The sequence below is a fragment of the Pseudorasbora parva genome, chromosome 17, assembly GCF_024679245.1.
Source record: "Pseudorasbora parva isolate DD20220531a chromosome 17, ASM2467924v1, whole genome shotgun sequence".
NCBI lineage: Eukaryota > Metazoa > Chordata > Actinopteri > Cypriniformes > Gobionidae > Pseudorasbora > Pseudorasbora parva.
Genome location: NC_090188.1, coordinates 9,887,823 through 9,915,648, shown reverse-complemented (window position 1 = coordinate 9,915,648; position 27,826 = coordinate 9,887,823). Strand labels below are relative to the sequence as shown.

The 27,826-nt window shown below is 38.2% G+C and overlaps 3 protein-coding genes across 8 annotated transcripts in view; 2 read left to right on the top strand and 1 right to left on the bottom strand.

Annotated features, from left to right (window-relative positions):
* The window catches only part of ikzf1 (IKAROS family zinc finger 1 (Ikaros)), a 28,934-nt gene extending 22,494 nt beyond the window's left edge, over nt 1–6,440 (top strand). For 3 of the 5 annotated variants that reach the window (XM_067422322.1, XM_067422323.1, XM_067422326.1), the window contains 4 exons: nt 2,145–2,312; nt 2,503–2,628; nt 3,084–3,209; nt 4,888–6,440. In XM_067422322.1, the coding sequence (XP_067278423.1) occupies nt 2,145–2,312; nt 2,503–2,628; nt 3,084–3,209; nt 4,888–5,606 (1,139 nt within the window). In that variant the 3' untranslated portion in view covers nt 5,607–6,440. The remainder of the gene's footprint in view (nt 1–2,144; nt 2,313–2,502; nt 2,629–3,083; nt 3,210–4,887) is intronic. The other 2 variants (XM_067422324.1, XM_067422325.1) reach the window with 1 other exon arrangement.
* Nucleotides 6,441–10,041: 3,601 nt separating this feature from the next.
* On the bottom strand, nt 10,042–13,781 carry fignl1 (fidgetin-like 1). The gene is made up of 2 exons (XM_067420923.1): nt 13,615–13,781; nt 10,042–12,132 (listed from the first exon to the last, which is right to left on the bottom strand). Exon 2 carries the CDS (start codon nt 12,113–12,115, stop codon nt 10,124–10,126), a length of 1,992 nt encoding a protein of 663 aa, XP_067277024.1. The 5' UTR covers nt 12,116–12,132; nt 13,615–13,781; the 3' UTR covers nt 10,042–10,123.
* A 2,891-nt stretch (nt 13,782–16,672) lies between these two features.
* Nucleotides 16,673–27,314, top strand: ttl (tubulin tyrosine ligase). 2 transcript variants are annotated; one of them, XR_010898688.1, is made up of 8 exons: nt 16,673–17,325; nt 18,257–18,335; nt 18,559–18,791; nt 18,896–19,031; nt 19,162–19,431; nt 20,521–20,664; nt 21,293–21,625; nt 26,614–27,314. XR_010898688.1 is itself a non-coding variant. In XM_067421597.1 (7 exons), exons 1-7 carry the CDS (start codon nt 17,157–17,159, stop codon nt 21,474–21,476), a joined length of 1,215 nt encoding a protein of 404 aa, XP_067277698.1. In that variant the 5' UTR covers nt 16,673–17,156; the 3' UTR covers nt 21,477–22,768. The 2 variants fall into 2 exon arrangements, 1 of the variants encoding a protein (XP_067277698.1); XM_067421597.1 differs by lacking the exon at nt 26,614–27,314 and having other exon boundaries at nt 21,293–22,768.
* Nucleotides 27,315–27,826: the final 512 nt, after the last annotated feature.

The window sequence follows — 27,826 nt, the reverse complement described above, 5'->3', positions numbered from 1 at the left end:
AGCGTCTGAAAGCCTCTTGTTCGATCAGTGCGCCAGGCGGCGCGCGGAGCCGGGCGGCGCGCGCAGAGCGGAGAGCGGCGCTCACGTGCGAGATTCCGCTGGCGTGTTTGATTGAGCTTTGGCGCGAGGCGCTGCGTTGTTGAAGATGTAACATCGCGGTGGAGCCGTGTAGGACAGTGACCCCGCATTCACAGTGTAATAGCGCTACAGCGACGGAGCTTTGCTTTCAGAGGACCGATATAGTCTCTCAGGCGCTCACCATTTACATGGCCATTTGTTGCTGGCATTCTATGTTTAAATCAAATAGAGTTTGATAGAACTATACAGGCGTTTATGTAGACTACTATAGCTACAAGTTAAAGCATGCCGAGCCACTTGTTTGTGAATGCAGGTTTCATTACTTTATCACACAAAGATATAAAGAGGCCCCGAGCGGTTACCAACATGTTCTAAAGGATATTTTGTGGATGTATGAAGTCAGCTTCAAGTCAATTCATTTACAGATTCTGTCAAAGCAGCTTCACAGTAATAAACAGGAAAATAACAGTTTCACAGTTGATGAATTCTGCAAAAATAACTAATTCAATGTTCAGCTCGTCATATCAAGACAGTGATATAATTATTACACTCAAGTCAGTTCAGTGTCAATCCAGTTCAGTTTATCAACGTGTTGATGCTACCAAGTTAGTGTCATTATTATAAGTTTAGTTATCTTTTAAAAGTTCCAGACAGGTGTCTTACTGTTGCACGTGCATATCAACATGTTCTATTAATGTTTGAAAACTAAAAAGTATAGCCTACTTTTTATCCTCATTTTGAAAAGTACACCTGTTTTATCATTTACATATAATACTTTTATCACAACATAGGCCTACTTTGCAAAAGGCTTTGCCTGCTTCTGGTTTAATATATTAATACTGATTGCAATGACACTGAAAAAAAATGTATAATAATTAGCTCTCATGTTGTTCCAAATCAATAAGACTTTCATTCATTTTTGTAACACAAATGAGGATCTTTTTGATGAAATCTGAGAGCTTCTTGTCCCTCCATTGACAGCTACACAACTACTTTGACGTTTCAAAAGGTTCATAAAGAGAATGTAAAACTAATCCATATATGAATTGAGCGGTTTAGTCTCCAGACACAGTCATTTTGATATGATGAACAGATTGAATTTAGGCTATTATTCATATATACACAATCATCAACGCACACATCAGCTCAAACGTTTTCGCTTGACGTGCGAGAACCAACAAGGTTCAATCTTGTGTTACGCAGCATGTTTGAGCTTCTGCTACCAATGAGGTTTGTTCTTGGTTCAGTTGAGCTTCTGTTTATTCCCACTGATCAATGTTTAAATGCAAATTAAATGGTTTAAATGGTATTTGTGTAGCTGCCTATGGAGGGACAGAAAGCTCTCAGATTTGATCAAAAAGATCTTCGTATTCTAAAGATGAAGGAATGTCTTAAGGGTTTGTAACAACTGAAAGAATTGTAATTTTGGGGTGAACTAACCTTTTTATGTTTGAAAACTAAAAACTGGACTTTCTATCTTCATTTCAAAAAGTACATCTGTTTTATCATTTACAACCCAATATACTTCTCTTTGCTAAATGCTTTGCTTTAAAAGTGTGCTTCTTATTTAAAGGGTTAATTCACCCAAAAAATGAAACGTCTGTCATTAATTACACACCCTCATGTCGTTCTTTAGGACACAAATTAAGCTTTCAACCACTGTATTCACATGGACTATTTTAATGATGTCTTTACCTTTCTGGGCCTTAAACTTTGCAGTCTATGGGGGGCAGAAAGCTCTCGGATTTCATCAAAAATACCTTAATTTATATTCTGATAAACGAAAGTCTTAAAGGTTTGGAACAACGTGAAAATTGAATACAATTTTTTTGGTAAACTAACCCTTTAATATATTGATACCAATCACAATCACACTAATAGCTACATTTTTAAGTGTGGCTTAAGTGTCCAAGTAAATTTTGGGACCACTAGAAACAAGAATATTCTGAAAAAACATAGTTCCTATAAATCCTCATGCATCACTTGCAGATTAAGTAATTTTACATGAAAATGTACTTATTCTTATTCCAAGATCACGAGTTATGCATTATCTTTCGTTCTCCTAGGGGAAAGGCCATTCCAGTGCAACCAGTGTGGGGCTTCCTTCACTCAGAAGGGTAACCTGCTCCGACACATCAAACTGCACTCTGGCGAAAAACCCTTCAAATGCCACCTGTGCAACTATGCTTGCCGGCGCAGAGACGCCCTCACCGGACACCTGCGCACGCACTCGGGTAACTCATGCTTTCGTCACCTATATTAGATGTGATGTAAACAGACAGACATTTCGTCATAAACCTTTAACTACTGAGCCAGTTCAGCAAACCAGTTGTTTTTGTGTGGCCCTATATTTGTAGTTAAAACAACCAATGACTAAATTGTATAGTGTGATTGAGAAGATTTCTTTTTTTCTAACTGAGACAGTTGGAAAACCTCATAAGTGTGCATACTGCGGGCGCAGTTACAAGCAGCGGAGCTCGTTGGAAGAACATAAGGAGAGATGCCACAACTACCTGCAGTGCATGGGTCTTCAGAATAGCATTTATACAGGTATGTGAACGATAGATAGCATACCATCTCTCTCTCTCTCTCTCTCTCTCTCTCTCTCTCTCTCTCTCTCTCTCTCTCTGTGGTTTATTGTAACCATAATAACAACCCATGATTGTTTTAAGTGTGGAGTATTAGAGGACATAAACTACCATCAAACAACGTTCTGGTAGTTCTTTATGGTGACACTGGCCAAATACTGCATTCAGAGATTTTAGAGCCATAATTGCACGTAGTATACATATGCACGTAAAGTCTCAAGACTTTACATGTCCCAAAAAAAAAAAACATAAAATAGCTTAAAGTCATGATGTGTGCCTCAGAGATACTGGTATATGCCACATCCTAAATGCATGATTGAAGAAACATCATTCTTTAGCACTATGTCAGAGGACGAGCTCAGGTTAGATACGGGCATTTGAATCTTATGCGTGGTTTCTTTGTCTTGCTTTCCATAGTGAAGGAAGAGAACAGCCAGAATGAGCAGAGGGAGGACATGCCTGCATCTGAGAGAGCCATGGTGCTAGACAGGATAGCTAACAATGTAGCTAAGCGTAAGAGCTCTATGCCCCAGAGGTTTGTGGGTAAGAGTTGACGTTTGCTTTCATTGTAAAGTATATATGGCAGAAGTTGTTAGATCATCGTCAAAAGGCATTTATGCAACTCTGCAATATGCAAACTCTGCAATAAGACGAGACAAACAATGTTTGGCAGCTCCCTCATTTCATTCTCTTTGATCAGTTGACTTTTAAAAAGCAGGAAAAAAGAAACACTCTAATTGCCTGCAACATGAATTTGACTGTTAATTGCTTGTTGTTTTAAGCATCTATATAAATTGCATTTGCTTTTATAACAATAGCTCATGAAGAACTGAATAATGTGGTTTGTTACTAAGCCCATTTCTTATCTTTTCGTGTTGGTGTTTTACGGAAGAGCATTGTAAAAATGAATACATATTTAAGGAAGAAGACTGGAAGAACTCTCTGGAGAACTTCTAGGCAATCTGCTGAAGGTGCCTCAGACAAACAAAAAAAATAATTATTGGCATCTATGGTTCCATAAACTTTAATATCCTAATATCTTTAATATCCATGGCTCTTTATAGTTGAAAAATGTTCGTTAGATTAATAAAATGGGTAACACTTTACTTCAGGGTCCAATTCTCACTATTAACTAGTTGCTTATTAGCATGCATATTGGCTGTTTATTAGTACTTAAAAAGCACATTAATGCCTGCTAACAACTACCTTATTAACTATCAATAAGTAGTAATTAGGAGTTTATTGAGGCAAAAGTCATAGTCAATAGTTTGTTAATAGTGAGAATTGGAGCCAAATCTTAAGTGTGAGGATCAAAAGGAGCTCTTTTAAGAACTCTTCAATGGTTTTTCCAGTAATCCAAAATGGTTCTTCTAAGGCACTGTGACAGAAACACTCTTTTGGAAACTTTATTTTTAAGAAAGCACTACTAAATGTATTTTTCAGTACACCCTTAATAATAAAGGTTCATTACTGACATCAATGATTTCATGAAAAACCTTTAACACCCATGATGAAATCTTTCCATTGCTCAAGTGTTTTTTGTAGTGAAAAAGATCCTTCAGATTATTAAAATGTTCTTTGCACCTAGAAACTTAAAAAGTTATTTGGGGAACATAAAATGGATCTTCTATGCCATGGCATTACTGTAATATTTATTTTTAAGACTGTGTCAAACCATTTTGGGGGGGTTTTGAATTATTGCAGAAGCTTTATTTGGTTCCTTAGAAAATTGTTTATTTTTTTAAGGTACCTAGAAGTTCTCCAAAGGGTTGTTCACAAGTGTTTTTCATTTCCACAGTAAAAGTTAATACTGTAAAGACAAGTAAAATATTAGAATTTGTCCCTGCCGGGTATGGTACAGAAAGATTCATTGATGCAAATAAATAAATCTGTTAGGTAACACTTTATTTTAGGGTTCAATTTTAACTATTACCTAGTTAGTTATTAGCATGCATATTACTAGGATATTGGCTATTTGTTAGTACTCATAAAGCACATTTTAATGCCTTATTCTGCATGACCTTATTCAACATCCCTTAATCCTACCCAATACCTAAACTTAAATGCTAAAAATGACCTTGCTACAACTACTAATAAGCAGCAATATAGGGGGTTGTTGAGGTAAAAGTCATAGTGAATATGTGTTACCATCAATTCTTATTTTCCATTTCTCAGGACTCGGATGAGTTAAAACCTTTACTCTTTTGGCTTTCTTCAACAGGAGAGAATCGTTTGTCAGAGCTGTCATTCGAGGGTGGCTCAGGTGAACTTATGCAGCCTCATGTGATCGATCAGGCCATAAACAGTGCCATTAGCTATCTGGGAGCAGAGTCCTTGCGGCCTCTGGTTCAGACCTCCCCAGGCTCCTCTGACATGGTGGTCAGTCCTATTTACAACCTCCACAAGACATCAGCTGAAGGCAACGGCGTGTCTGCTAAAGACAGCGCCGCGGAGCACCTCCTTCTGCTGTCCAAGTCCAAATCGGCCTCGGTCGAGAAGGACGGCTCCCCGAGCCCCAGCGGCCAGGACTCCACTGACACCGAGAGCAACAACGAGGAGCGGGCGGCCGGGGGAGGCGGGGCAGCGACCGCAGGTGGTCTCATCTACCTGACCAATCACATGGCTCCAGGTATGCGTAACGGAGGTCTGCCAGTGGTGAAAGAAGAGCAGCAGCGGCATTACGAGGTCTTGCGGGCAGCAGGTATGGAGCTGAGTATGGCGTCATCAGAGGGGTTTAAGGTGCTGAGTGGAGACGGAGAAGAATTGAGGGCGTATCGCTGCATCCATTGCAGAGTTTTGTTCCTAGACCACGTCATGTACACCATCCACATGGGTTGCCATGGCTTCCGAGACCCCTTCGAGTGCAACCTGTGTGGTTACCGCAGTCAGGACCGCTACGAGTTCTCATCGCACATCACGCGTGGAGAGCACCGCTTCTGACTTACCACATAGAGACTTTCCACATACACTTGACTACACGTTCACACAAGCATACTACACACACAAACATGAAACATTTCAGAAATTTTTTAGACACTGTCCAAGCACTGGATTTTTTAAAAATTTCATGTAACATTGATTTGGACATATGTACATACAGTTAGCCTATATATTTCACTGTCTTGTCTATTTTTCTACAATGCTGTGACTTGTACGTAAACCTGTGAGAAAAAAACAGAAAGAACTGTAACTGAAAATAGAAATTAAGTGTTTAAAAGTGCAACATTTATAAATCATCCAATATAAAATCCATGTTTTTAGCTGTTCTAAAGTTATTGAGACAAACATTATTACTAGTAATAAAATAATGCATACAATTGATACATTTAAAATATTATTTGCGATAGAAGTGATGTAACTTCAACTTCTCTCTAACTTCCCCGTGTTCCAACTGTTATGAAAACACTGCATTTTCTCATTTCATTTTTAAATATATTTTTTATATACATAATAAACAAATTCATATCATACTGAATATATTCATATCATTTTATAATTTATTACAGTAGAACTGTTTCACAATTTTACCATTGATGACTCCCTTTTGAAATGCTTCCCTGTGTATTGACCAAAAAAGATGGCAGTAAATATTGTACCTATTGTACTTTTTTATTTTTTTTATTTCACAACTTTTTGGGGGGTTGTTTTTTGTGCTTGTTTAATATTCTATTTAAAAATAATTTTGGCAGCATTTTACCCGTACATATTTCATATCAACATACTAGAATATATATGCTTGCAAAAATGAATAAAGGATATTTTACATTTGTTCAACCTCCGATAATGTGTCATGTTTTGTAAAGCAAATGGGACAGTTCACCCAAAAAGTAATCATCATTTACTCACCCTCAGGCTAAACCTGTATGAATTTCTGAACACAAAAAAAGATCATCTGAACAGTTGAAGAGACCCTTTGACTTTTTTCATATTATGGAAGTCAAAGTCATCAACTGTTTGTAATAATTGTATTCTGAAAACAAAATGTAGGCTAAAGTGTCTTTTCTTAAATGGGTTTATTTTCCTTTTCCAAGACGTTAAGGATAATAGATCATTTAATTTCTAGGGTTGAAAAAGTATTTTCAGAGTTAGAAAAGGAATACAATTAAAAATTGAAATTATCTTTCTAAACTATTTTGAGTCAGGCTATAATTTGTAAGAGTACACAATGGCCAAATGGAGATAGGGTAAACCAAACAAGGGCATATCTGTCAAGAGACCACGAGTGACCCAGACCCAAGAACTCACCAGCTCTTCGTAACGACACGCGTGTCCAGATGGCTGCTGTGTGATGGGGTAGAAACGAGAAGCAGCTGTGGCCAACGCCGAGCCCCCCACGCTTCACTGGGACCTAACCGTGGAGAGAGGGCATTTGCATGAGAGGGATAATCTGGCCAGCACCCCCCCCCCCCCCACCCCCCACACCACCCCATCCCCAACAGGTTCAATCCCAAATCTCACTTCTCTTTTCCGCTTCAGCTCATCATAGTTCAGTACAGATAGATCCCACCCATTCAGAGAAACTTTAAAGTTGTCCACCAAATGAGAGGCCAATATATCAGTCAGGCCAATTATCAGAAAAGTTATCTGCCCCTTATGCTTCAAAATCTTCAAGTTAACTTTGATTAAAATGCATGTTTATTGCATGTCAGACCTTTTATGTAAAAAAGAACATTAGCCAACCACCACTACGAAATTTCATGTCAGCACCAAAGGCTATTTTCATGGCAGGAACCTGGTAGAATAATAATAACTGTTTGAGTCAGTAAAAAATTTAAATGAAATTATTGTACTAAGCCTATTTTAGCATAATAATATTAAAATTTAATACATTGTATTTTTTAGGGAATTTTATGGTACTAAATTATGTTTATGCACTAGCAGGTGAATCCATTTATTCACTTTTAGAGCATGGGCCTGAAAATGAAATGTTCAACTTAAACGGTCATAAATCTTTAATGCTTTGGAAGCACAGACTTAAGTTTGGTCTCTTTTTAAAAGCGACACTTGGCAGATTATTGCTGAAGTAAAAAAAAAAAAAGGTTTTAAAATTTTTTTTAAAATTGAACTTGACAAGAAATTAAAAATTGTCCATTTATTGTTATGAAGAATGCGAATTTTTAAAAATGTTTTATATGAAATATTTTTTTTCTTTCTAAAACACATTTCACTCTAAAACTACGAGAAAACCAAAGCCATAAATCTGAACAAGCTGTGTTCCAAATTTGAATTTGACATCTCAAAAAAAGAAGCTTTCAGTAAGATTTTGTTTGGGCGCAGTACCAGATGTTTCCACTAGATGAAATGTGTCTCCCATTCATTTTCAATAAGGTAATTTTTGGAACAATAAGAGCATGAATATTTTTTTCAGGACCATTTAACCTTTTCGAATCATGTCCCTGATTTTTTTGTGTGTTGTTTATAAAGCAGCACCAAAACCTTTACCAATTTCAAACCATTCTGATGAATTCGATTTTTAAAATGTTCTTGTGATTAAAAATATTTCTGCTGACATCTCACTAAATACATTCCAACAACTATGAAGTATTAAAACTGACTGTATAAATAAACGATGTAGTCAGCTTAAGACAAACGAGAAACAAAATATGCAAATTTTAATGTTTGTGGTAGATATTGTGCTGAGAAAGGTTGTGGAGGAATTTGGCGTGCCTGTCCTCCTATAGTCCAGCTCTGGGCTACCCCTGTGGTTCTGACAGCCTTCCATCGCTCTCTCCTCAGGGATGAACTCACTACTTGCACTGCTGGCTAATTTTACAAAGTTTCAACACTCCGGCCAACCACACAACCCTAAAATATTCATTAACCCGCTTGACAAAAAGATAAAAAATAAATGACACCCTTTTTTTTATAGGCTTCCAGTTTTTCTAAGATTGTTTCATGAAAATTACATGACTGATTCATTTCATGTGAGCACAATCTATAATCGGATGCAGATGAAGACAAGCCAAGAGTCGGAGTTTAGAATTGAATTAGACTGTTAAATCCCACTTGTCTTCTGAGGTGTATTAACTGTTCAGCCTGACTTCCTGTGAGAATGGTTTTGCAGTTGCAAGAAAGAAGCAACCAAATCAATCATCCATCTATATTATATTTTTCCAGACTGCAGTCATCAAGTTTCACGTAACACAGACCGTGTTTCACTTCAACACAAATCAGTTGTACTTTGCCAATGAAAATGTAATGCTAATGCAGAGGCATAAAAACACCAAACAAAAAGAACATTTCAGTGAAGCTAGTCTCACTCAAATAAAGTGACAAAAAGTACAACATCCAAAAACAAATTAGTTCAAAGCTGCATCATTCCGAGCTTTGCAAAAAAAATTATTTATATTTTTTAACCTGACCCAAACCATTCATTAAAAATCATTCATTCATTGCTTTGTAATTTGGCCTGGGTGAGTTTCCTCACCACTGCACCAGCAACTTTTATTCCTCATGCCATCTGCGGCCACTCAATTAGAGCTCCACAATGCTCCTCTCCATCCGTCAACGGTAAACACCAAGCCACAGTTGTTATCTGCTTATTTTCTATAATGCATAATTGTTTTGTGAGGTTCATGGCTGCTGTCAGAGCTGGAACTCGTTCATGAAATATCGACCGGCAGATAGGCAGGCAGTTCAGATGAACACAGTCCTCTACAGACGTGTAACTGAAAAAAACTAACCCAAAAAACTTTCCTCTAGGAGGAGGATGAAGAGTCCACCTTTAAAACCCCTTCCAAGGCACAAAGCCATTCCTCTGGTTAACCAGATGTGGTCCGAGACCGCACTGGCTAAGCAACAGGAAGAGCACTGCAAGAGTTGATCTGTTCTTATCATGAGACCAGAATGCCTGCAGTGTTGCCCAACTTCCCCTACAAATCCATTCACCAAGACAGAACACAATGGGAGCGTTGGCCTCAAGGTGTCTAACACTCTGTCTCTACAGGAATGAGAGCAGGTAAACATGGAGCGCCGTTGAATTCATTCTGTACACACTGAACGTAGGACTGGCTGAACATTGTACTAGCTGACAGTTCCCCTTTGGATAAGTGCATGCAATTCAGAGGGAAACAACAGACTCAAGACCCTATGTTCCCTTTTAGTACAAACTTGGCACATTTCCTCTATATTACAGGGAAAACAGCTCCACTAAATGATGAAACTGTTTTTAGGAAGACATCTGTGGTATTCTAATTTTGAGGCAATGAATACAGTAAAAAGTTCAGTTATGACTAATCATGAGTGCTGTTTTGATTCATATCCATTCGGAGCACATGAAATACACTGCTAGACATTTCTGCAGACACAATAACCATATGGGGTCACAGCTCTCTGAAAAGAACATTCATTCATGTAATGATGAAAATGACAGAGGACAAATCAACCATTTATTTCAAGAAATGAACCCAACGTCGTATAGTAACATAAAACTCAATTAGTATAATCAGAACACGTGCTCAGCGACCACAGCCAAAAGTCTTGTTCCACTCTTCATATAGCTCCAGATCTTTAGAAGAGACACTGGGCCGCACTGTTTTCAGAGCATCCTGGAAGTCACTGTAGAGTATCGGCCGAACCTGTTCTGCCGTGATGGTAGCAATGTCACTAAGGCAAATGCTTCGGATGGGGCCGAGGGCTGCTTCGCGACATAGCTGCGTCATATCCGCCCCCGAAAACCCCTCTGTTCCCTGCACCACATTCTCCATCTCATCTGCTCCTAGCTGACTTTTCTCACGGTACATGAGGTTGGTCACTATCTGCCGTCGAGCCTCAGCCTCTGGGAGAGGGATGTAGAGTCGCTTGGCCAGGCGTCGACGGGCTGCTTCGTCAATCTCTTGCGGCCGGTTGGTGGCACCAACCACAAGGATGCGATCTTCTGCTGAGGTGGCAGCTCCATCCAACTGGACAAGAAACTCAGTTTTAATTCGACGGGACGAGTCATGCTCGCCGTCTGTGCGCTGAGAAAGAAGGGAATCGATCTCATCGATGAAGATGACTGCAGGTTGGTGGCACCGAGCAATGGCAAAGAGCGCCCGTACCATCTTCTCACCCTCCCCGACCCATTTTGAAGTAAGCGACGAGGCACTGATGCTGAAGAAAGTGGCCCCAGATTGACACGCTATACACTTCCCTATGAGAGTTTTACCGGTGCCTGGAGGACCAAATAGAAGGATACCTTTAGGTGGACCTCTTAGACCAGTGAAGATATCAGGCCTCAACATTGGCCACACTACAATCTCTTTGATTGTGGCTTTAGCAAACTCAAGGCCGGCAATATCATCCCAAGCTACCGGGGGGCCGTGGTCCATGATCTCACTCATGATAAGTTCAATGATCTTGGGCTCAAAGTTTTTTAAACGCTCATCAACAGGTTGCGCGTCTTGTGGTTTGTTGTCCTTTGAGTAATTCTCTTCCTCTTGCCTTGGCATGGGAGAGACGAATTTGGAAGATGCCCCACGAGACCGATTTGCCCCAAGGCATTTCTTGTTGATTGTAGCAAAGTTGGCCGCAGAGCCTCGCTGGCCCTGATGGGAATGTTTTTTCTGCTGGTCAACGAAGAACTGCTCTCGTGCTGTTCTAAAGTTAGCGCTGACACCCTCTTCTCCTCTCCGTCCCCTCCCTCGCGGTTCCTGCTCGCTATGTGATGGGAATGAACTTCTGTTGCTTTCACTTCCTGAGCTGTAGAAGTTCTTCCTCTTGGAAGGGTTTGTGGAGGAAAAGAACACTGGCTGATTTTGCACATTGAAGGCACTTGTGCAACCCACACTAGACTGAGAAACACTAGCACTGCCTGTGGAATTGAAATGGTTATGGCCAAACATGGGCGATCCCATTGAAGCATTTTGTACCAGGGTCAAACGTGGAGGTGCTCCTTCAAGTCCTTTGACCCACTCCGCAGAACTGCTAATTGGGTTACTGATTCCCCTTCCCATCTCATCTCTGGGTGGAAGCGCAGAGGGCCAGGGAGCCAGAGGCTCTCGTTTCGATCCAGGAGGACCAGAGAGAGCAATGCCTCTCTCCCCACCTCCACCAACATCACCACCAACAGTGATGTTAACATCTGCCGGATCTACCGAGAGAGCGCCTTCTTCGGACCCAGCCTGCATCATCCTTTGCACGCACGGCAGATTGAACACATTCTCAACCGTTAGGGATGACTCCCATTTGTCGCTGTGATTCTTTTGATTACGGGCCAAGTGCAGGGCACTGTCTGCATAGTTGTTTAGCCCAGTGTGTGGGTCGTCTGAGTCCAGGACTGCGGCGTACCGCTCTGAGTAAGTCCTAAGCAGGCTGGCAGCTCCAGCCGGAGAGATCTCAGCACTCGCCCATGCATACTGAATGGACAGGATATGTGCCCGATAAGCATCGGCCGTCTGTTCAGGTGTACAAGAGCCAGACAAAATGTCAAAGGACCTCCTCTGCCACTCGTCCAGGTGTGCTCTGCTCATGCCTGGCCTGCTCCAGCCTGCATAAGAAGTGGGCACAGGATCAATTAATAATGTAGAAAAGTGGAGACGCACCACAACAACTGGGCTATTGAAGGGTGATGATAATGCCAGTGAAAATTATTTTACAGGCACTATAAAGTTACGCAAAATCCTGAATTTCACCATAACTTAAATCCACTTTTTATGCGTCATTTAGGTTTCCTATCAAAAAAAGCTTGACTTTCCAGTATGAGAGCTTTAAGACTGAAGTGTTTTAATACGGTCTCTACTTTAAACTACACTTACACAAACATTGTCACAATTAATTTGCTTCCTTTGATTCATTTCTAAGATCCGATCAAACTGTTTCAAACAAATTTCAGTGAATTAAGTCAAAACTCCCTTTCACATTTTTATAAATTAAAAAACTAGATATAATTATATTGGTGCATATAATAATAACATTTTAAAAATCCTGTGCTAATTTAAGCAATAAACATTGTGGTATGCCGCCTATATCCGAAACATGACTTGATCAATTTTAACTGTATTATAATTTGAATCTCTTTCAGCCAACATACATAAACATTAGTATATCAAATATTGTAAAAAGGCACAACAGTATATTTGTTTTCCTGTATTTCCTAGGTGAGTGAGACAACTAAGATATAATTTATGAGAGTAACCAATAAGTTGGAACTGAATATAACTTTTTTCCTGATTGAAAAAAAAACAATATTTATTGCCTTAAAAAAAAGAGCGTGAGAGAGAGACGAGGGAGAGAGAGAGAGACACGAGAGAAAAAAAGACAGAGAGAGAGAGAGAGAGAGAGAGAGAGAGAGAAATAGAGTACAGTACCAGTCAATAATTGACATACTACTAAATTGACAATGTTTCTGATGATCAGAAAATTTTTCCAATAAAGGTTTTTGCTTAAAAGTTTGAAATCGGTTTTGTTGACAACTATGAAATGCGCAAGCCAAGTATAAATGTCTGCAAAACTGTTGTAATATTTCAAGAGAAAAAAAAATGGAGGGATGAGTTAGATCAGATAATTTTAAAAAGCCAAGAGCAACTTAATTTGTGTATTAAAATATCATGAAGTTACATTGGTTAAGAGAATGAAGAGTGAACAGAGTTCGAATATTAGTTTTATTTGTTGATCTGTACAAATACAAATACGTTTGTGTTGTTGTTTTTTTAAAACGTGAAATGTGTTATATGAACCAAATTTGTTAATTGCATTTTTAATTTAACTTCAAGCATACCTAACGTATATCATTGTTATGTGACAGAAACGTGATAGACATCCATATCAACCATAAATACCGATCACACGAATAATGTCTCAAGGGTTATCAACATATTGATGAAATATGTGTAGGACTTTCAGAAAGAGAGAACCCTTTATCTTTATCTAAACTCATAACGTGAGCTGAAGCTGGAACACAAATCACAAATACAGCTTCAAAGTCACTCCCATGTGCATTTTATTTTGGGTGAGGAAAGTTGCAACCTACCTCTGGGTTAAACGTTTTTCTTGTGTAAATGCTGTAAAGCGCAACACCTGGAAGTCTATACAACGATACGGAACAAAACAACCATAACTTTGACTAAAACTCGCGCCTCCTCTATGATCTGCGGCGACGGGCGCACAACAGCAGCAACTTCCGGCTGCTCAATAATGAGATCGCGCGCGCCATCGCCTGGTGATAGATACTCATTGCGCTTATTTAAGGGCATGTACTAAATATTCGCGTTTTTCTTTTCTTTTTTATTGTTATTCGTTATATTGATTTCTCTAATGTAATAAAATAAATTTGCCAAATAAAAGGTAGTCTACATAACGTGGTCATCTGTGGTCAAACCCTCACAAAGTTATGATGTGACAATCGTGAAACTGTTCACTAGGATATGGTTCTCTAAGTGTGTGTGTGTGTGTGTTTCCACAATAGGGGAGATTGATATACATTGAACATTCACAATAAATATATAGGCTAGTTTAATACATTTAGAAGTTAGGCAAGTGGAATGTGTGGTTTTAAGTCTGTGTTAGCAGGAGACATGTTGTTTTTTTTACTTTTTTTTTTTTTTTTTTTTTTACATTAGGCTACCTTTATTAAGGCAGCTATTTTATATTTATATAGCACAATGTTTATACAAAAGTACTGTGGAAACTGACATTTTAACTGGTAGCAATTTTGCTTATTTTTTTAAGCTACTGAAGTACATTTCCGCCATATAAGAAATAAATATTTTGGTAAATCATAATTATAACATAAAGTCATATGAGATAAATAGTCGAAATTATAGTAGGCTAAGGGAGACCGGGTATGGTTGTAACACTTTTTTTCTTCAGCACCTAAAACTAACTAGCCTATTATTTTTTAGCTACACGTCTGAAACTTTTAGGCAAAGTACCCACATTTGTCTACAAATGGAAACTATTTAAATTTCTTCAACTATATCACAGACTTTGTGAGATGATGACAAATACAAGGTGGTCCTTTGTTACAACTTATCCCACTTCTGGGGTAGGGCATACTTGGGTAAGTTGTAACAGGTAGACAAAATGCACAAAAACTAAGGGTATTCCAAGTGATATGCCACAACAACAATTTTATTTTAAATGAAGAGCTGCAACAATAAAATATGTGTCAATATGAGGAGTGTATGTGCATATTGTGTGCTTGTGCATGAAGACGTGCGTTTGTGTGCATGTCTGTATGTGCACATTCATATGGGTGTGAGTGAGGGCAAATTAACATAAACATAGGCATTCTGTATTATTAAATTCACAAAAATGTTCTGTATGCAAGGGGGTGGTTTTAACACTTTCAAAACACGTGTTACAACCTACCCCGCCACTGTCACCCATTGTTGCTAATTTCAAAGTGCCATGCCAATACAGTTAGTTAAACTTTAACTAACTGTATTAGCATGGCACTTTGAAATTAGCAGGAGATTGATACACCATTCTTTACTAGAAACTACACTTTGACCTGCTATAACTTATATAACATTATTTACAAAGGTAGAAGTACTAAACAAAATATTATCTTGTTTTTTTTTTCCGTACCCACTGATCTCTATAATGACTGGATGGCTCTCATAGATCAGTGTTCTTACCTCAGAATTAGATTTTCTGCTGTAACGTTAGCTATAGATGACTAGCCTGACAAGCCAGACCCACATCAAGATGTTTGGTCTGGAAACTCACCATTGACAGGGCTCAATCCGAGGGGCGGGATAAACGATTGTCTTTCAAACTCCCTCTGCACGCGATAGGATAGCGCTACAACCAACCAGAGCAACGAATGTGAAACAGAGCTTGTTGATAGATTAAACATTCGCGGCATGTGACTTCAGTGCCGTTCTTTGTTCTTTTATCAGTGAAAAGCTTAACTCCAAGTCTTCCAGAGTCACGTTCAAAGCTGATTTGAAAGACCTTGGTTTGCCAGTTTCTGTGTTTACTAGAAGCACGCAACCGCAACTCCGCCGGCATTATGGCCCCGCCCACCGACGTGATTGGCCCGCTTGTTGTAAGGAAAGCCATTTCTGGGTCCAAGCCGCAACTTGTTTCACTTGAGAATGCCATCAACAACCTTTTATGAGCGATATTTATTCATATTAAACATCAAACGTTTAAAAAAGTTTAACATTTTTAATACCTACAGTCTACACAACAGTCTCTGTGGTCACAGCGTCACATAGCCTACATTAATATTTTAATGATTTAAAAAAAGATGAATCACTGTCTGGCCATCTAGAATTTTGGGGTTATGATTATAGCTTTTTTGTTGTATTTCGCCACATTGTGTGTGTATATTAGCACCGTTTGTAGTTTTTCTTGTGGTATAAGATAGAGCGTTTGGACCCGGAAGCGCTGCCGCGTGACATCAGCCTTAACAGCCTGATTGAGAGTTGCTAGACGACACTCGCGGGCAGATTAGATTTGCTGCCGCCAGGTGCGTCTAGATTTCTAGGCTAATAGATGGCAACACAGACTGGAAAACCTCCATGTGGGATCCTAAAGGAAGCCTGGGGAAACTGAAACTGTCACATGACTCCTATCTTATCCCTGATTTGTGGAATTAGCCGTGTTACAATTCTCCCCATGTTATACTAGCTCTCCCCTTCATCAGAGTTAAGACAACATTAATTATGACAAAATCTCATATTTTTTATGAGATCTCATAATCAATAAATAAAGCCTATGCCTGAGTAGGCTAACGCATAATTTCGACTTTTGGTGTCATAATTATGACATATTTATGATGGCTCTGAAAATCATGACAATTGTTCGAATGGAAGCTAAAAAGGATCAACGTAATGTGTTGCTAATCATCTGCAGCTAACACAGACTAGTATATCGTGACTTTTTCAACCGCAATATCAATCGTGCAGCACAGCTGTGATGTAAATCCCCATAACAGCTCAAATGTAACAAAACTACAAAAATGTAACAAAACTACAATACTAAGAAAGCGAACAGCCAATAAGCCCAAGTAAGAAGAAAACTACAATACCCACAAGTCTGTGCGGCGTGCGTGCGTTCACTCCCAGTGGTGCGTCACATCATGACATGAGTGTGCTGGGATAAAGAGGCTTCAACTGGAGATTTAAACTGATGTCTAATGTCTAGACGAGTACACAGGAAGCGAGGAATTAAATGCATAGCTATATATGGTCGACCTCTTTTCTTGGACTCTTTTTTTTTACTGAGCTAGCGTATTACTGGACTGTGTTCTTAATATTTGCTATTCATAGACAATCATCGGAACAGATGAAGCTAGCGTAGACTGTTAGCTGCGAGAATACAGCCAAATCCTATAAGAGTCACACCCTAATATTCAATATCCTCGAACCGGCCACGCGACTGCGGGTACAGATGCCCGACCCTGCTTTTTGTTCGGGATTATAGCTAGATCATTTCTTATATAGATACTGTTGCAAAACAACTAGGGAGGTCATGTATGGCCGGTTTCAGTCTACTTTGTTGGGAGGCAGATAACGTTAGTCGGCTAGCTAGTTAGTGATCATCAGCAGAAGACTGAGGAATATGAGTTCACCAATGTACACGTTTGTTTTGAGAGATGACAACAGTACTGTATATGCGGAGGTCGCCAATATCCTCACCTCTACTGGAAAATGGAAACGACTTAAAAAGGACAACCCTCGGTTTAATTTAATGCTGGGAGAGAGGAATCGGCTGCCTTTCGGACGACTGGGTAAATGAGTTGAAGAGCTGCATATTTAACGCGCATTTCCTATTCAAAATGCAATAATGATAGCTATGGTTTACTGTGTTCACTCAAAGTTAAGAGTTTCACCAAGTTAATGCAACCCGTGCTCATTTTCAGTACACCATGCTTTTTGGAGACTTTAGACAACACAAGCTGAAGTAAGCATTGAATAAATATGCTTTCCATTGATGTATGGTTTGTTAGGATAAGACAACTATTTGAATATCTTGAATCTTAAAGGGTGCGGAAAATCGCCTTTAAGCTGTCCAAATGAAGTTCATAGCAATGAGGCAGCATATTTGTTGACCACTACTAACATTTTTACGTTATAAAAATACAAAAACATTCACGAAGCATGATATTTAATTAATATCCTAATAATTTTGATGACACGTATATTAGTAAACCTTTAAAAGTTTGATATAAGATTTTTTTAAAGTAAAAAATTAATACAAATATTCAGAAAAATTACAAGTACATATTTGAGCAGTAAAGACATTTATAAAATTGCTATTTCAAATGAACATTGTTCTTTTGAAATTCTATTTATTTAAAAAAAATAAGAAAAGCAAAACTTTTCATTATTAATAATAATAAGAACCATTTATAATAATTGAGCACTAAATTACAGTGCTCAATTATTATAAATTAGAACAATTTCTGAAGTAAGATGCTGAACATTTAGCTTTGCCATCACAGGTTTAATTAATTTTTTAAATACTATTAATTAATTAAAATAAACAGCCTTCTTGAGCACGGGGCATTTTTCAAAAAACAATGCAGAAAATTTAGGTGTAGTTTGTACATAATTGTTGGTGGTGAACTACAAAAATGTTGATTGAAGTATTTTTAGCTGCAGGTCACTGCTCAATATTTCGATATTTCAGAGTCAGATACCCTGCTGTGTCCTCTACAGGTCATGAACCAGGACTGATGCAGCTGGTGAATTATTACAGAGGAGCCGATAAACTGTGTCGCAAAGCATCGCTGGTCAAGTAAGCCGTTTATTTATTCGTACCAGATTAATGAAGTTTCATTCCATTTAAATGTATAACCATAATTTATGTTAATGAGAGCTTTGAAATTATGATGTTAAGCTAATGTTTTACTTAAGTAATGTCTTCAAAGCACACTTTACTTTGCTCCATGCTATTGATTTATAAGCTCAGCAGTTCGTCAGTTATGAATGATATTTATATAAATATGTTTGTTGTTTAGGATTATCAAGACCAGTCCAGAGTTGAAGGACTCCTGTAACTGGTTCCCCGAGTCGTACATCATATACCCAACCAACCTCAACACCCCAGTGGCCCCGGCCACCAATGGCATCGGCCACATGAAAAGCAACCCAAAGACAGATGAGCGAGAGGTCTTTTTAGCTTCATTTAACTCCAGAAAAGAAAGCGGAGAGGGAACTGTGTGGATTGCCAAATCATCAGCAGGTGCAAAAGGTACAAATCCCTATCTGTCCAAAACGGTAAGCTGAAAAAAAGATGCCATAATGCAATCTTAGTACATGATTTAATGGTATGATAATGTCCCTATCTTTGTTCAGGCGCAGGTATTTTGATATCGCATGACGCAAACCAATTGCTTGAGTTCATCGATAATCAAGGCCAAGTGCATGTCATTCAGAAGTATCTGGAAAAACCACTGCTGTTGGAGCCTGGACATCGCAAATTTGATATAAGGTAAAATGAGCTCTTTAATACTTTGCGCTGAATGTTTTGATGCGATTATGGAAAAGCTGAGGAACTGCAATGTCATATCCTAATTAAATCAAAGTACTTTTAAAGTTGATGGATATTCTTTTGTCTGTAGGAGTTGGGTGCTTGTAGACCATCAGTACAATATCTACTTGTACCGTGAGGGTGTGTTGAGGACGTCTTCTGAGCCCTACAACCGCTCAGATCTCCAGGATATGACCAGTCACCTGACGAATCACTGCATCCAGAAAGAGCATTCGCAGAACTACGGCCGCTATGAGGAGGGCAACGAGATGTTCTTTGATGAGTTCAGACAGTACCTGTTGACCACACACAGTGTTGCCATGGAAACATCTATTTTACCTCAGATCAAGCATATCATCAGGTGCGCCTTTACTGAAAGAATTCTGTCAAATTCACCAAGATGTTTTTATTTTATTTTTAGTGATGTTATCTGTGCTTGCAAAATGAGTTGTAAAAGAAAAAAAAACATAACCTTTTCTCAAATGATAATCAGTTGATTCTGGTTAGAGATGTACAGTGGGCTCCAAAAGTTTGAGAATACTAATTAAAATATGGTCACGCTTTAGTTTAAGGTCCAATTCTTACTATTAACTAACGAAATTAACTAACTACAAATTTTGCCTTAAACTCCTAATTCCTGCTTATTAATAGTAAGGTGGTTACGTTTAGGCAATATTCGTTTCAGATTAAGGCATTAATATGAGCTTAATAAGTACTAATAAACAGCCAATATCCTAATAAGCAACGAGTTAATAGTGAAAATTGGACCCTAAACTAAATTGTGGCTGAAAATATTTATTGTCTGAATTTTTCCAATTTAAATATTTTTCCCCATACAAATCATATTTTTTTATTTATTTAGGTTTTAGTAATTTTGATTATTTCTGTTTAGGTTTTTTGTGTGTGTTTGTTTTCATTTAGTTGCTAAAGAAGTTTTTAATCTAATAATTATATTTTATTTCAGCTTTATTTTAATTAACATGTTACGTTTCACTTATGAAACATACAGTATGTAACTACCGTACATGAGTTAGGTGACCCAGTTATTGTAATTACTATAAGTACATATCATTGTGCTACTACCATTCCCGTTAACTGCACTGCAATTGTATTACAATTTAACAAGTAATTTAAAAGTTTTGAGAAGAAAAAAATGTAGAAGCATTTTGGCTGCACTCAAGCTGATATGGAATTCACATTTGTCTAAAAATCTGACATTTTATCTAGAAAAAGATAATGATATACAATTAGTGTAAAATCTTAATTTCTTACAAATTTTATGTATTTTGAAATGTTTAAAAACATTTAAATATTTTCAAAAGATTTAACTTTTTATTATTTTTTATGAAAAGTACAATTTTAACTCCGGTGTTTGTACCCCAGTATATTTGCTCTTGTGGATGTGACTAACTGTAGTGTTCCTCTGAAGTCCTGTGGCTTGTCTCAACAGGAGCTGTCTTGCATGCATCGAGCCAGCCATCAGCACAAAGCACCTGTCCTACCAGAGCTTCCAGCTCTTTGGCTTTGACTTCATGCTGGACGAGAGCTTTAAAGTCTGGCTAATTGAGATAAACGGGGCGCCTGCCTGCGCACAGTGAGTAATCACTTTTCATTTGTTCTGTTCACAATGTTTTGCTTTAGTTTCTTGCAACCAGAAGAAGTGTGAGTTGCAGAATGAATGAATAATGAAGATATTTGGAAGAAGGTTACAGACAAGCAACCATCGACTACCAAAGTATTTTTCCACCTACTATGGTAGTCAATGGTTGCTTGGATCTGCTTGGTTACAAACCTTCCAAAAACCTTACTTTGAGTTCAGCAGAAAAAAGAAATGTATACAAGTTTGGAACAACTTACAGCAAGTATTTGTGCAAGTGAGATTAGTAAATGCATTTTACTATTCACAATTAGTCTAGAACTACAATAACCATCATGTTCACACCGAGCATTACTTGACTGGGTACTTGAAAAAAGTAACCCGATAACATGAGTTACTTGTAATGTTAACCCAACACTGTTCTCTTGTAACTCTCTCATTCAGCACAAATCCAAATGTGTGTGGTTTGTGCATGTTTTGCATGCTTGATGTTAACCGCATTGTATAAGTCACTTCATTTACAGTATACAAGCAACTCCACGGTTGCAGTTGCTAAAGCTTTTCCCTACTATTATTCCATGTGTTATGAAGTTAATATTGATATGTAAGTTTCTCTCTCTTGTAGGAAACTCTACGCTGAGCTATGTCAAGGCATCGTGGATGTGGCCATCTCCACAGTGTTCTCGCTGAGCGCAGATGCTCTCTCATCCTCACCTCCATTCTCCACTTCTCCATCGCTTTCCTCCAACTCCTGCTCCTCACCCAAGATCAGAGCGCCCCATCAGTTCGGCCCATTCATCAAACTATAAATTGCTGTTTCAGGATGCTGCTGTTGCCATGCAAACCCCGTCCCCATAGTCCTGCCCGAAAACTACAACCAATCTGAGAGGCTTTAGGGGGTACATCTGATCTTGGGGCTGAACCTACAGGGGCTTCTTCTCTGTCTGAAGAGGACAAGGTACATGGGGTAACCTCTGTAAGAGGCAACCTCCTCTTCCCGTTTCCATCCATTATTTCTAAGAGTAGCCCACAGAAATACAGAGCATGAGTTTCCAAAGTAAAGACTGGAAGGTGAGGAGAATCCTACACATACCAGTGTAGCATTACCCAGAAAAGAGGGATTTGTTTCTAGAGCCAAGCAAGTCCACTTATTATAGTCAAGACAATGTTTGTCCAGGAGTTTAACACGTATGTTATTTAAAGACTTGAATTTGTGAGCACCCTTTTGAAGGAGGAGTGGCAACCAAAGAGCAGGGTTTAGCTCCTCTGGCTGCATCCGAAATCGCATACTTCCCTAATATATAGAAGGCAAAAAAAGTACTACTTTCGCCGAGATTCTTAAGCGTGCATACGATGGACACTGTACTATCCCATGAGGCCACGGGAGAGGATTTGTGAATGGCAGTGAAGCTTAACTCACTTGATAACAGCATGACTTAGATTCATACTACACACATTCATACTATATAGAACATACTTTTTTTTTAGCAGTTGTGAAGTAATTACTTATTTAAAATAAGTACCTACGCAAGAGAGTGTGTGATTTCGGACACAGCCTATGCCCCAGATCTGTTGCGTCAACAAGACTCCTCAGGACTTTCCCAGGCACCTTGATGTAACGGAGGATGGATTTGAGACTTTAGTGCCTTACATATTCACATTCTCTCAACACCAACTTCCACAAGCTAATATGGCCTTTTGTACATCTGTATGTGTCCCATCAACTGTATTATCTATTAGATTCTTGTGTGTGTTTTGTGCTGTTAGCTTCAGTGTACTAAGTGGTTTTTAAACCACAAAAGAATCTTTCTCAGATTATATTTATGATTTGCAGTGTAGTGTACCTGGTTGTGACGTCAAGACAGTATTTGGTAGAAATAGCAGAAGATAACCCATTTGCATACTTATTGTCTTGTTACTGTTCTGTCCAGTGAGACCAGATTTAGTCTTCCCGCTGATTCTGTTATTGTTTGTTTGAAGAGATAATTTAGAATCATAATTACTTCGTGACGGGCAATCAAGAACATTTGGGAATTGGGGAAGCACTGCCATCTGCTTGTTTCGTCATGAGCATTCATGACTCACTTACTACTCGACAGTCAAATTACAGTCTTGTTCAAAATAATAGCAGTACAATGTGACTAACCAGAATAATCAAGGTTTTTAGTATATTTTTTATTGCTACGTGGCAAACAAGTTACCAGTAGGTTCAGTAGATTCTCAGAAAACAAACAAGACCCAGCATTCATGATATGCACGCTCTTAAGGCTGTGCTATTGGGCAATTAGTTGAAAGGGGTGTGTTCAAAAAAATAGCAGTGTCTACCTTTGACTGTACAAACTCAAAACTATTTTGTACAAACATTTTTTTTTCTGGGATTTAGCAATCCTGCGAATCACTAAACTAATATTTAGTTGTATGACCACAATTTTTTAAAATCTGTGTGGGATGGAGTCAACCAACTTGTGGCACCTCTCAGCTGTTATTCCACTCCATGATTCTTTAACAACATTCCACAATTCATTCACATTTCTTGGTTTTGCTTCAGAAACAGCATTTTTGATATCACCCCACAAGTTCTCAATTGGATTAAGGTCTGGAGATTGGGCTGGCCACTCCATAACATTAATTTTGTTGGTTTGGAACCAAGACTTTGCCCGTTTACTAGTGTGTTTTGGGTCATTGTCTTGTTGAAACAACCGTTTCAAGGGCATGTCCTCTTCAGCATAGGGCAACATGACCTCTTCAAGTATTTTAACATATGCAAACTGATCCATGATCCCTGGTATGTGATAAATAGGCCCAACACCATAGTAGGAGAAACATGCCCATATCATGATGCTTGCACCTCCATGCTTCACTGTCTTCACTGTGTACTGTGGCTTGAATTCAGAGTTTGGGGGTCGTCTCACAAACTGCCTGTGGCCCTTGGACCCAAAAAGAACAATTTTACTCTCATCAGTCCACAAAATGTTCCTCCATTTCTCTTTAGGCCAGTTGATGTGTTCTTTGGCAAATTGTAACCTCTTCTGCACATGCCTTTTTTTTAACAGAGGGACTTTGCGGGGGATTCTTGAAAATAGATTAGCTTCACACAGACGTCTTCTAACTGTCACAGTACTTACAGGTAACTCCAGACTGTCTTTGATCATCCTGGAGGTGATCATTGGCTGAGCCTTTGCCATTCTGGTTATTCTTCTATCCATTTTGATGGTTGTCTTCCGTTTTCTTCCACGTCTCTGGTTTGGCTCTCCATTTTAAGGCATTGGAGATGTTTAGCTGAACAGCCTATCATTTTTTGCACCTCTTTATAGGTTTTCCCCTCTCTAATCAACTTTTTAATCAAAGTACGCTGTTCTTCTGAACAATGTCTTGAACGACCCATTTTCTTCAGCTTTCAAATGCATGTTCAACAAGTGTTGGCTTCATCCTTAAATAGGGGCCAACTGATTCACACCTGTTTCTTCACAAAATTGATGACCTCAGTGATTGAATGCCACACTGCTATTTTTTTGAACACACCCCTTTCAACTAATTGCCCAATAGCACAGCCTTAAGAGCGTGCATATCATGAATGCTGGGTCTTGTTTGTTTTCTGAGAATCTACTGAACCTACTGGTAACTTGTTTGCCACGTAGCAATAAAAAATCTACTAAAAACCTTGATTATTCTGGTTAGTCACATTGTACTGCTATTATTTTGAACAAGACTGTATAATAGTTATTCGCAATAGTTATTTAGTTCATTCCAAACTGTCAAGAGTTACATTTTCTGAACGAGTAAACCTTTGGTGGACTGAGATGTTGCATGTCAAAGCATGTTAAAAGCAAGGCTCTTTATACATACCTAGAGAAAAGTAGCTTTTACATAAAGGAATAGTTCACCCAAAAAATGTCCTGATTTCTATCCAAGATGTATGATGTACACGGATCAGACATAACATTATGACAGGTGAAGTTAAAAACACTGATTATCTCTTCATCACGCCACCTGTTAATGGTTGTGATATATTAGGCAGCAAGTTAACATTTTGTCCTCAAAGTTGATGTGTTAGAAGCAGGTTTGACAAGGTCCAAATTGTGATGGTTAGACGACTGGGTCAGAGCATTTCTAAAACTGCAGCTCTTGTGGGTCTTCCAAATTCCCCAGATCTCAATCCAATTGAGCATTTGTGGGATGTGCTGAACAAACAAGTCTGATCCATGGAGGCCCCACCTTGCAACTTACAATACTTAAAGGATCTGCTGCTTACATCTTGGTTCCCTATACCACATTACACCTTCAGGGGTCTAGTGGAGTCCATGCCTCGATTGGTCTGGGATGTTTTGGCCGAATATGGGGACCAACACAATATTAGGATAATAATGTTATGCCTGATCAGTGTATATGATTTACTCAGGCCCCCCAAGACATTTTCGAACGACTCAATTCAAGAACGACTTTGGAGGAAAACATTCCAAGATTTATCTCCATCTAATGCAATTGAATAGTGCTCATCGTAGCCCATTTTTGACAGTCCAAAATCCATATTTAGGCAGCTTCTAAAGGGCTCCGCATTTTTCCCCATTTTTCCAGAGGTGGAAAGTAACTAAATACATGTACTTGAGTATCTGTACTTTACTTGAGTATTATTTTTCTGGAAACTTATGACTTTTACTTCACTACATTTGAAAGAGAAATATCGTACTTTTTACTCCACTACATTTCTATCTAGGTCGAAAGTCGTTTCTGTAGTAGCTCTGAAAGTCAGTGGATGATTTTTTCCTTCTTTAAAAGTTTTTGTTGTTGTTGTTACAAACAGTCTATCAGGAATCACTCTTATAGGGTCATAAACATTTTCCCAACTTTTTTTGAACACTGATCAGTTCATAGCAAAATGGAAGAAGACTGTTCCTCAGCACAGTGTGTGCACCCATAGCTATACTTCTTATAAAATATTAAAAATGTAAACGTTTGGGAGAAAGAGAAGAGTAAAGTTGGGAGAATATCAGATGTGTATCAGTGTATTGGATCCGTGCATTCAGCCTTAAAGTGACAGCAGCTTTGTAAAGAGCTTTGTTACTTATATACAAGTATTTAAATTAGTTTAAGTTAGTCGTATGCTAGTATATCGGATGGAGCATCACTGACTGGCTTAAATCATGATGACAGTGTGCATTTATACAACAAAAATAAAATAATGGATTGGCATAAAAAAGTAAGTTTACTTTTGATACTTAAGTACTTTTGAAAACAAATACTTCTGTACTTTTACTTAAGTAAAAATCTGTTTTTACAACTTTCACTTGTAACAGAGTAATATTTGACCAGTAGTACTTTTACTTTCACTCAAGTAATAGAGTTGTGTACTTTGTCCACCTCTGCTTTTTTCTGATTTGACTAATCATTTTGCTAGAGAAGATCCTTATTAATTTTCTGGAGCCGCGTGGAGGCCTTTAAAGCTACCTAAATATGATTTCTTTTTATCATCAAAAATGGTCATTTGTTTGTAAAAACGTTCAATATTCAGTATACAGACCTCATTAGCAAGCATCATTCACTTGCATTAGATGGAGAAAAATCCTGTAATGTGTTCCTCCAAAACCTTAATTTCTCTTTAGCTGGGGAAAGAAAGCTATATACATCTTGGATGGCCTTTGGCTGAGTAAATAATCAGATGATGTTAATTTTGAGGTGAATCATTCTTTGAAGATGAAGGGGAGTTAATGTTTTATATTTCTCTTGTTTTATATTTCTGTATACTGTTGTAGAGCAGCAAGATTTATCTGGATTTTTTTTTCTTAAGCATACAATATGGGTTGCTTGTTAATCGGTTTGTGGGCAGTGGTAGTCATTAAATGTCGTTTCTCCAAACATAATCTTTACAGGTTTATGACCTCTTTCATCTTACTGTGCATGCAGAAATGACTCAGTTCTGTGTGTGATCTGTGTGGTTTTTTTTAACAGAACAGGCTCTGCTGGATTGATCTGTACACTGTTATGATGGCTGTGATTCAGATGACACACCGGCAAGTTGATGTAGAAGAAAGCAACAATTTAGGCTTTGCCTGCGTGGTATTCAGATATCAGTATTAATGTTGTTTGGCGGAAGAGATGGGACTTAAATGGAGTTTAAACAGTATTGCACCTCTTTGAATTTGAGAGAAATTATTGAAGGAAAGCCCAGTTCTTTTAAACATATTGCGGTCATCAACACTAGTAAGAGCATTTATGATTTTTTTGTTGCTTGTCTTATTTGTAATGTATGTCTAATTTTTTTTTTTTTTTTACATTAAGACTTTGCTGTACAGTCTTTAAATTGGCTTTATTTTTTATTTTTGAAAACTGAAGAAGTTGTATGTAGCATAAATGAGGGAAAACAATCTAACCAAAGATCAGTGTGATGAAATATCACAGCTGCTCTGAATATGAGTGTGGAATGAACATTACCGGTTTGATTTAAGTTGTGAAATGTGGGAATGCTGTTGTAATTGTTTTCCTCCTGTATCTGAGGAAATATCAATTCAAATGTTATTATTAGTCTAGTTTGCTGTGTTTGTTGCTGTTGTTCAGACCATTTGAAAATAGCAAAATACTTTTACTGTTTAAGTAAAAGCCTAAAAAATATTTAATTTGTTCAAATAAAAGCATCCATCCTGTGCAATAAATTGGTTTCCTATATAATACATTAATCTTGAAAATAGAGTACATATTGTGAACTTGACTAATGCAATATTTATCTATTATCCTCATGGTTGCATAAAGACTTTCTATTCCTTACTATATACTCCACAGCTCACACGATCACGCGTTATGGTAATAAAATACATTTTTCTTCCATATTGTTTTCCAGGTAAGATAGCAAACAATCCACTTTATATAAAAGGGTTAGTTTACCTAAAAATAAGTATTTTCATTAATTACTCACCCTCATGTCGTTCCAACCTCTGTTAGACTTTAAGGGGGGGGGGGGGGGGGCACTCAGTTTCAGTCAATCAAATGTCAATCTTGAGTATCTATTTGAGTAGTATTCCTTCATATCTCCGAAAAGTCTTTAGTTTTATTATATTTATAAAAGAAATATGGGCTGTACAGAGGTCTTTCCGGAAAAAACTGAGCGCCTGGAGGCGTATAGTGTGGGCGGAGCTAAAGAATGACGAATGCCGCACAAAGCGACGTC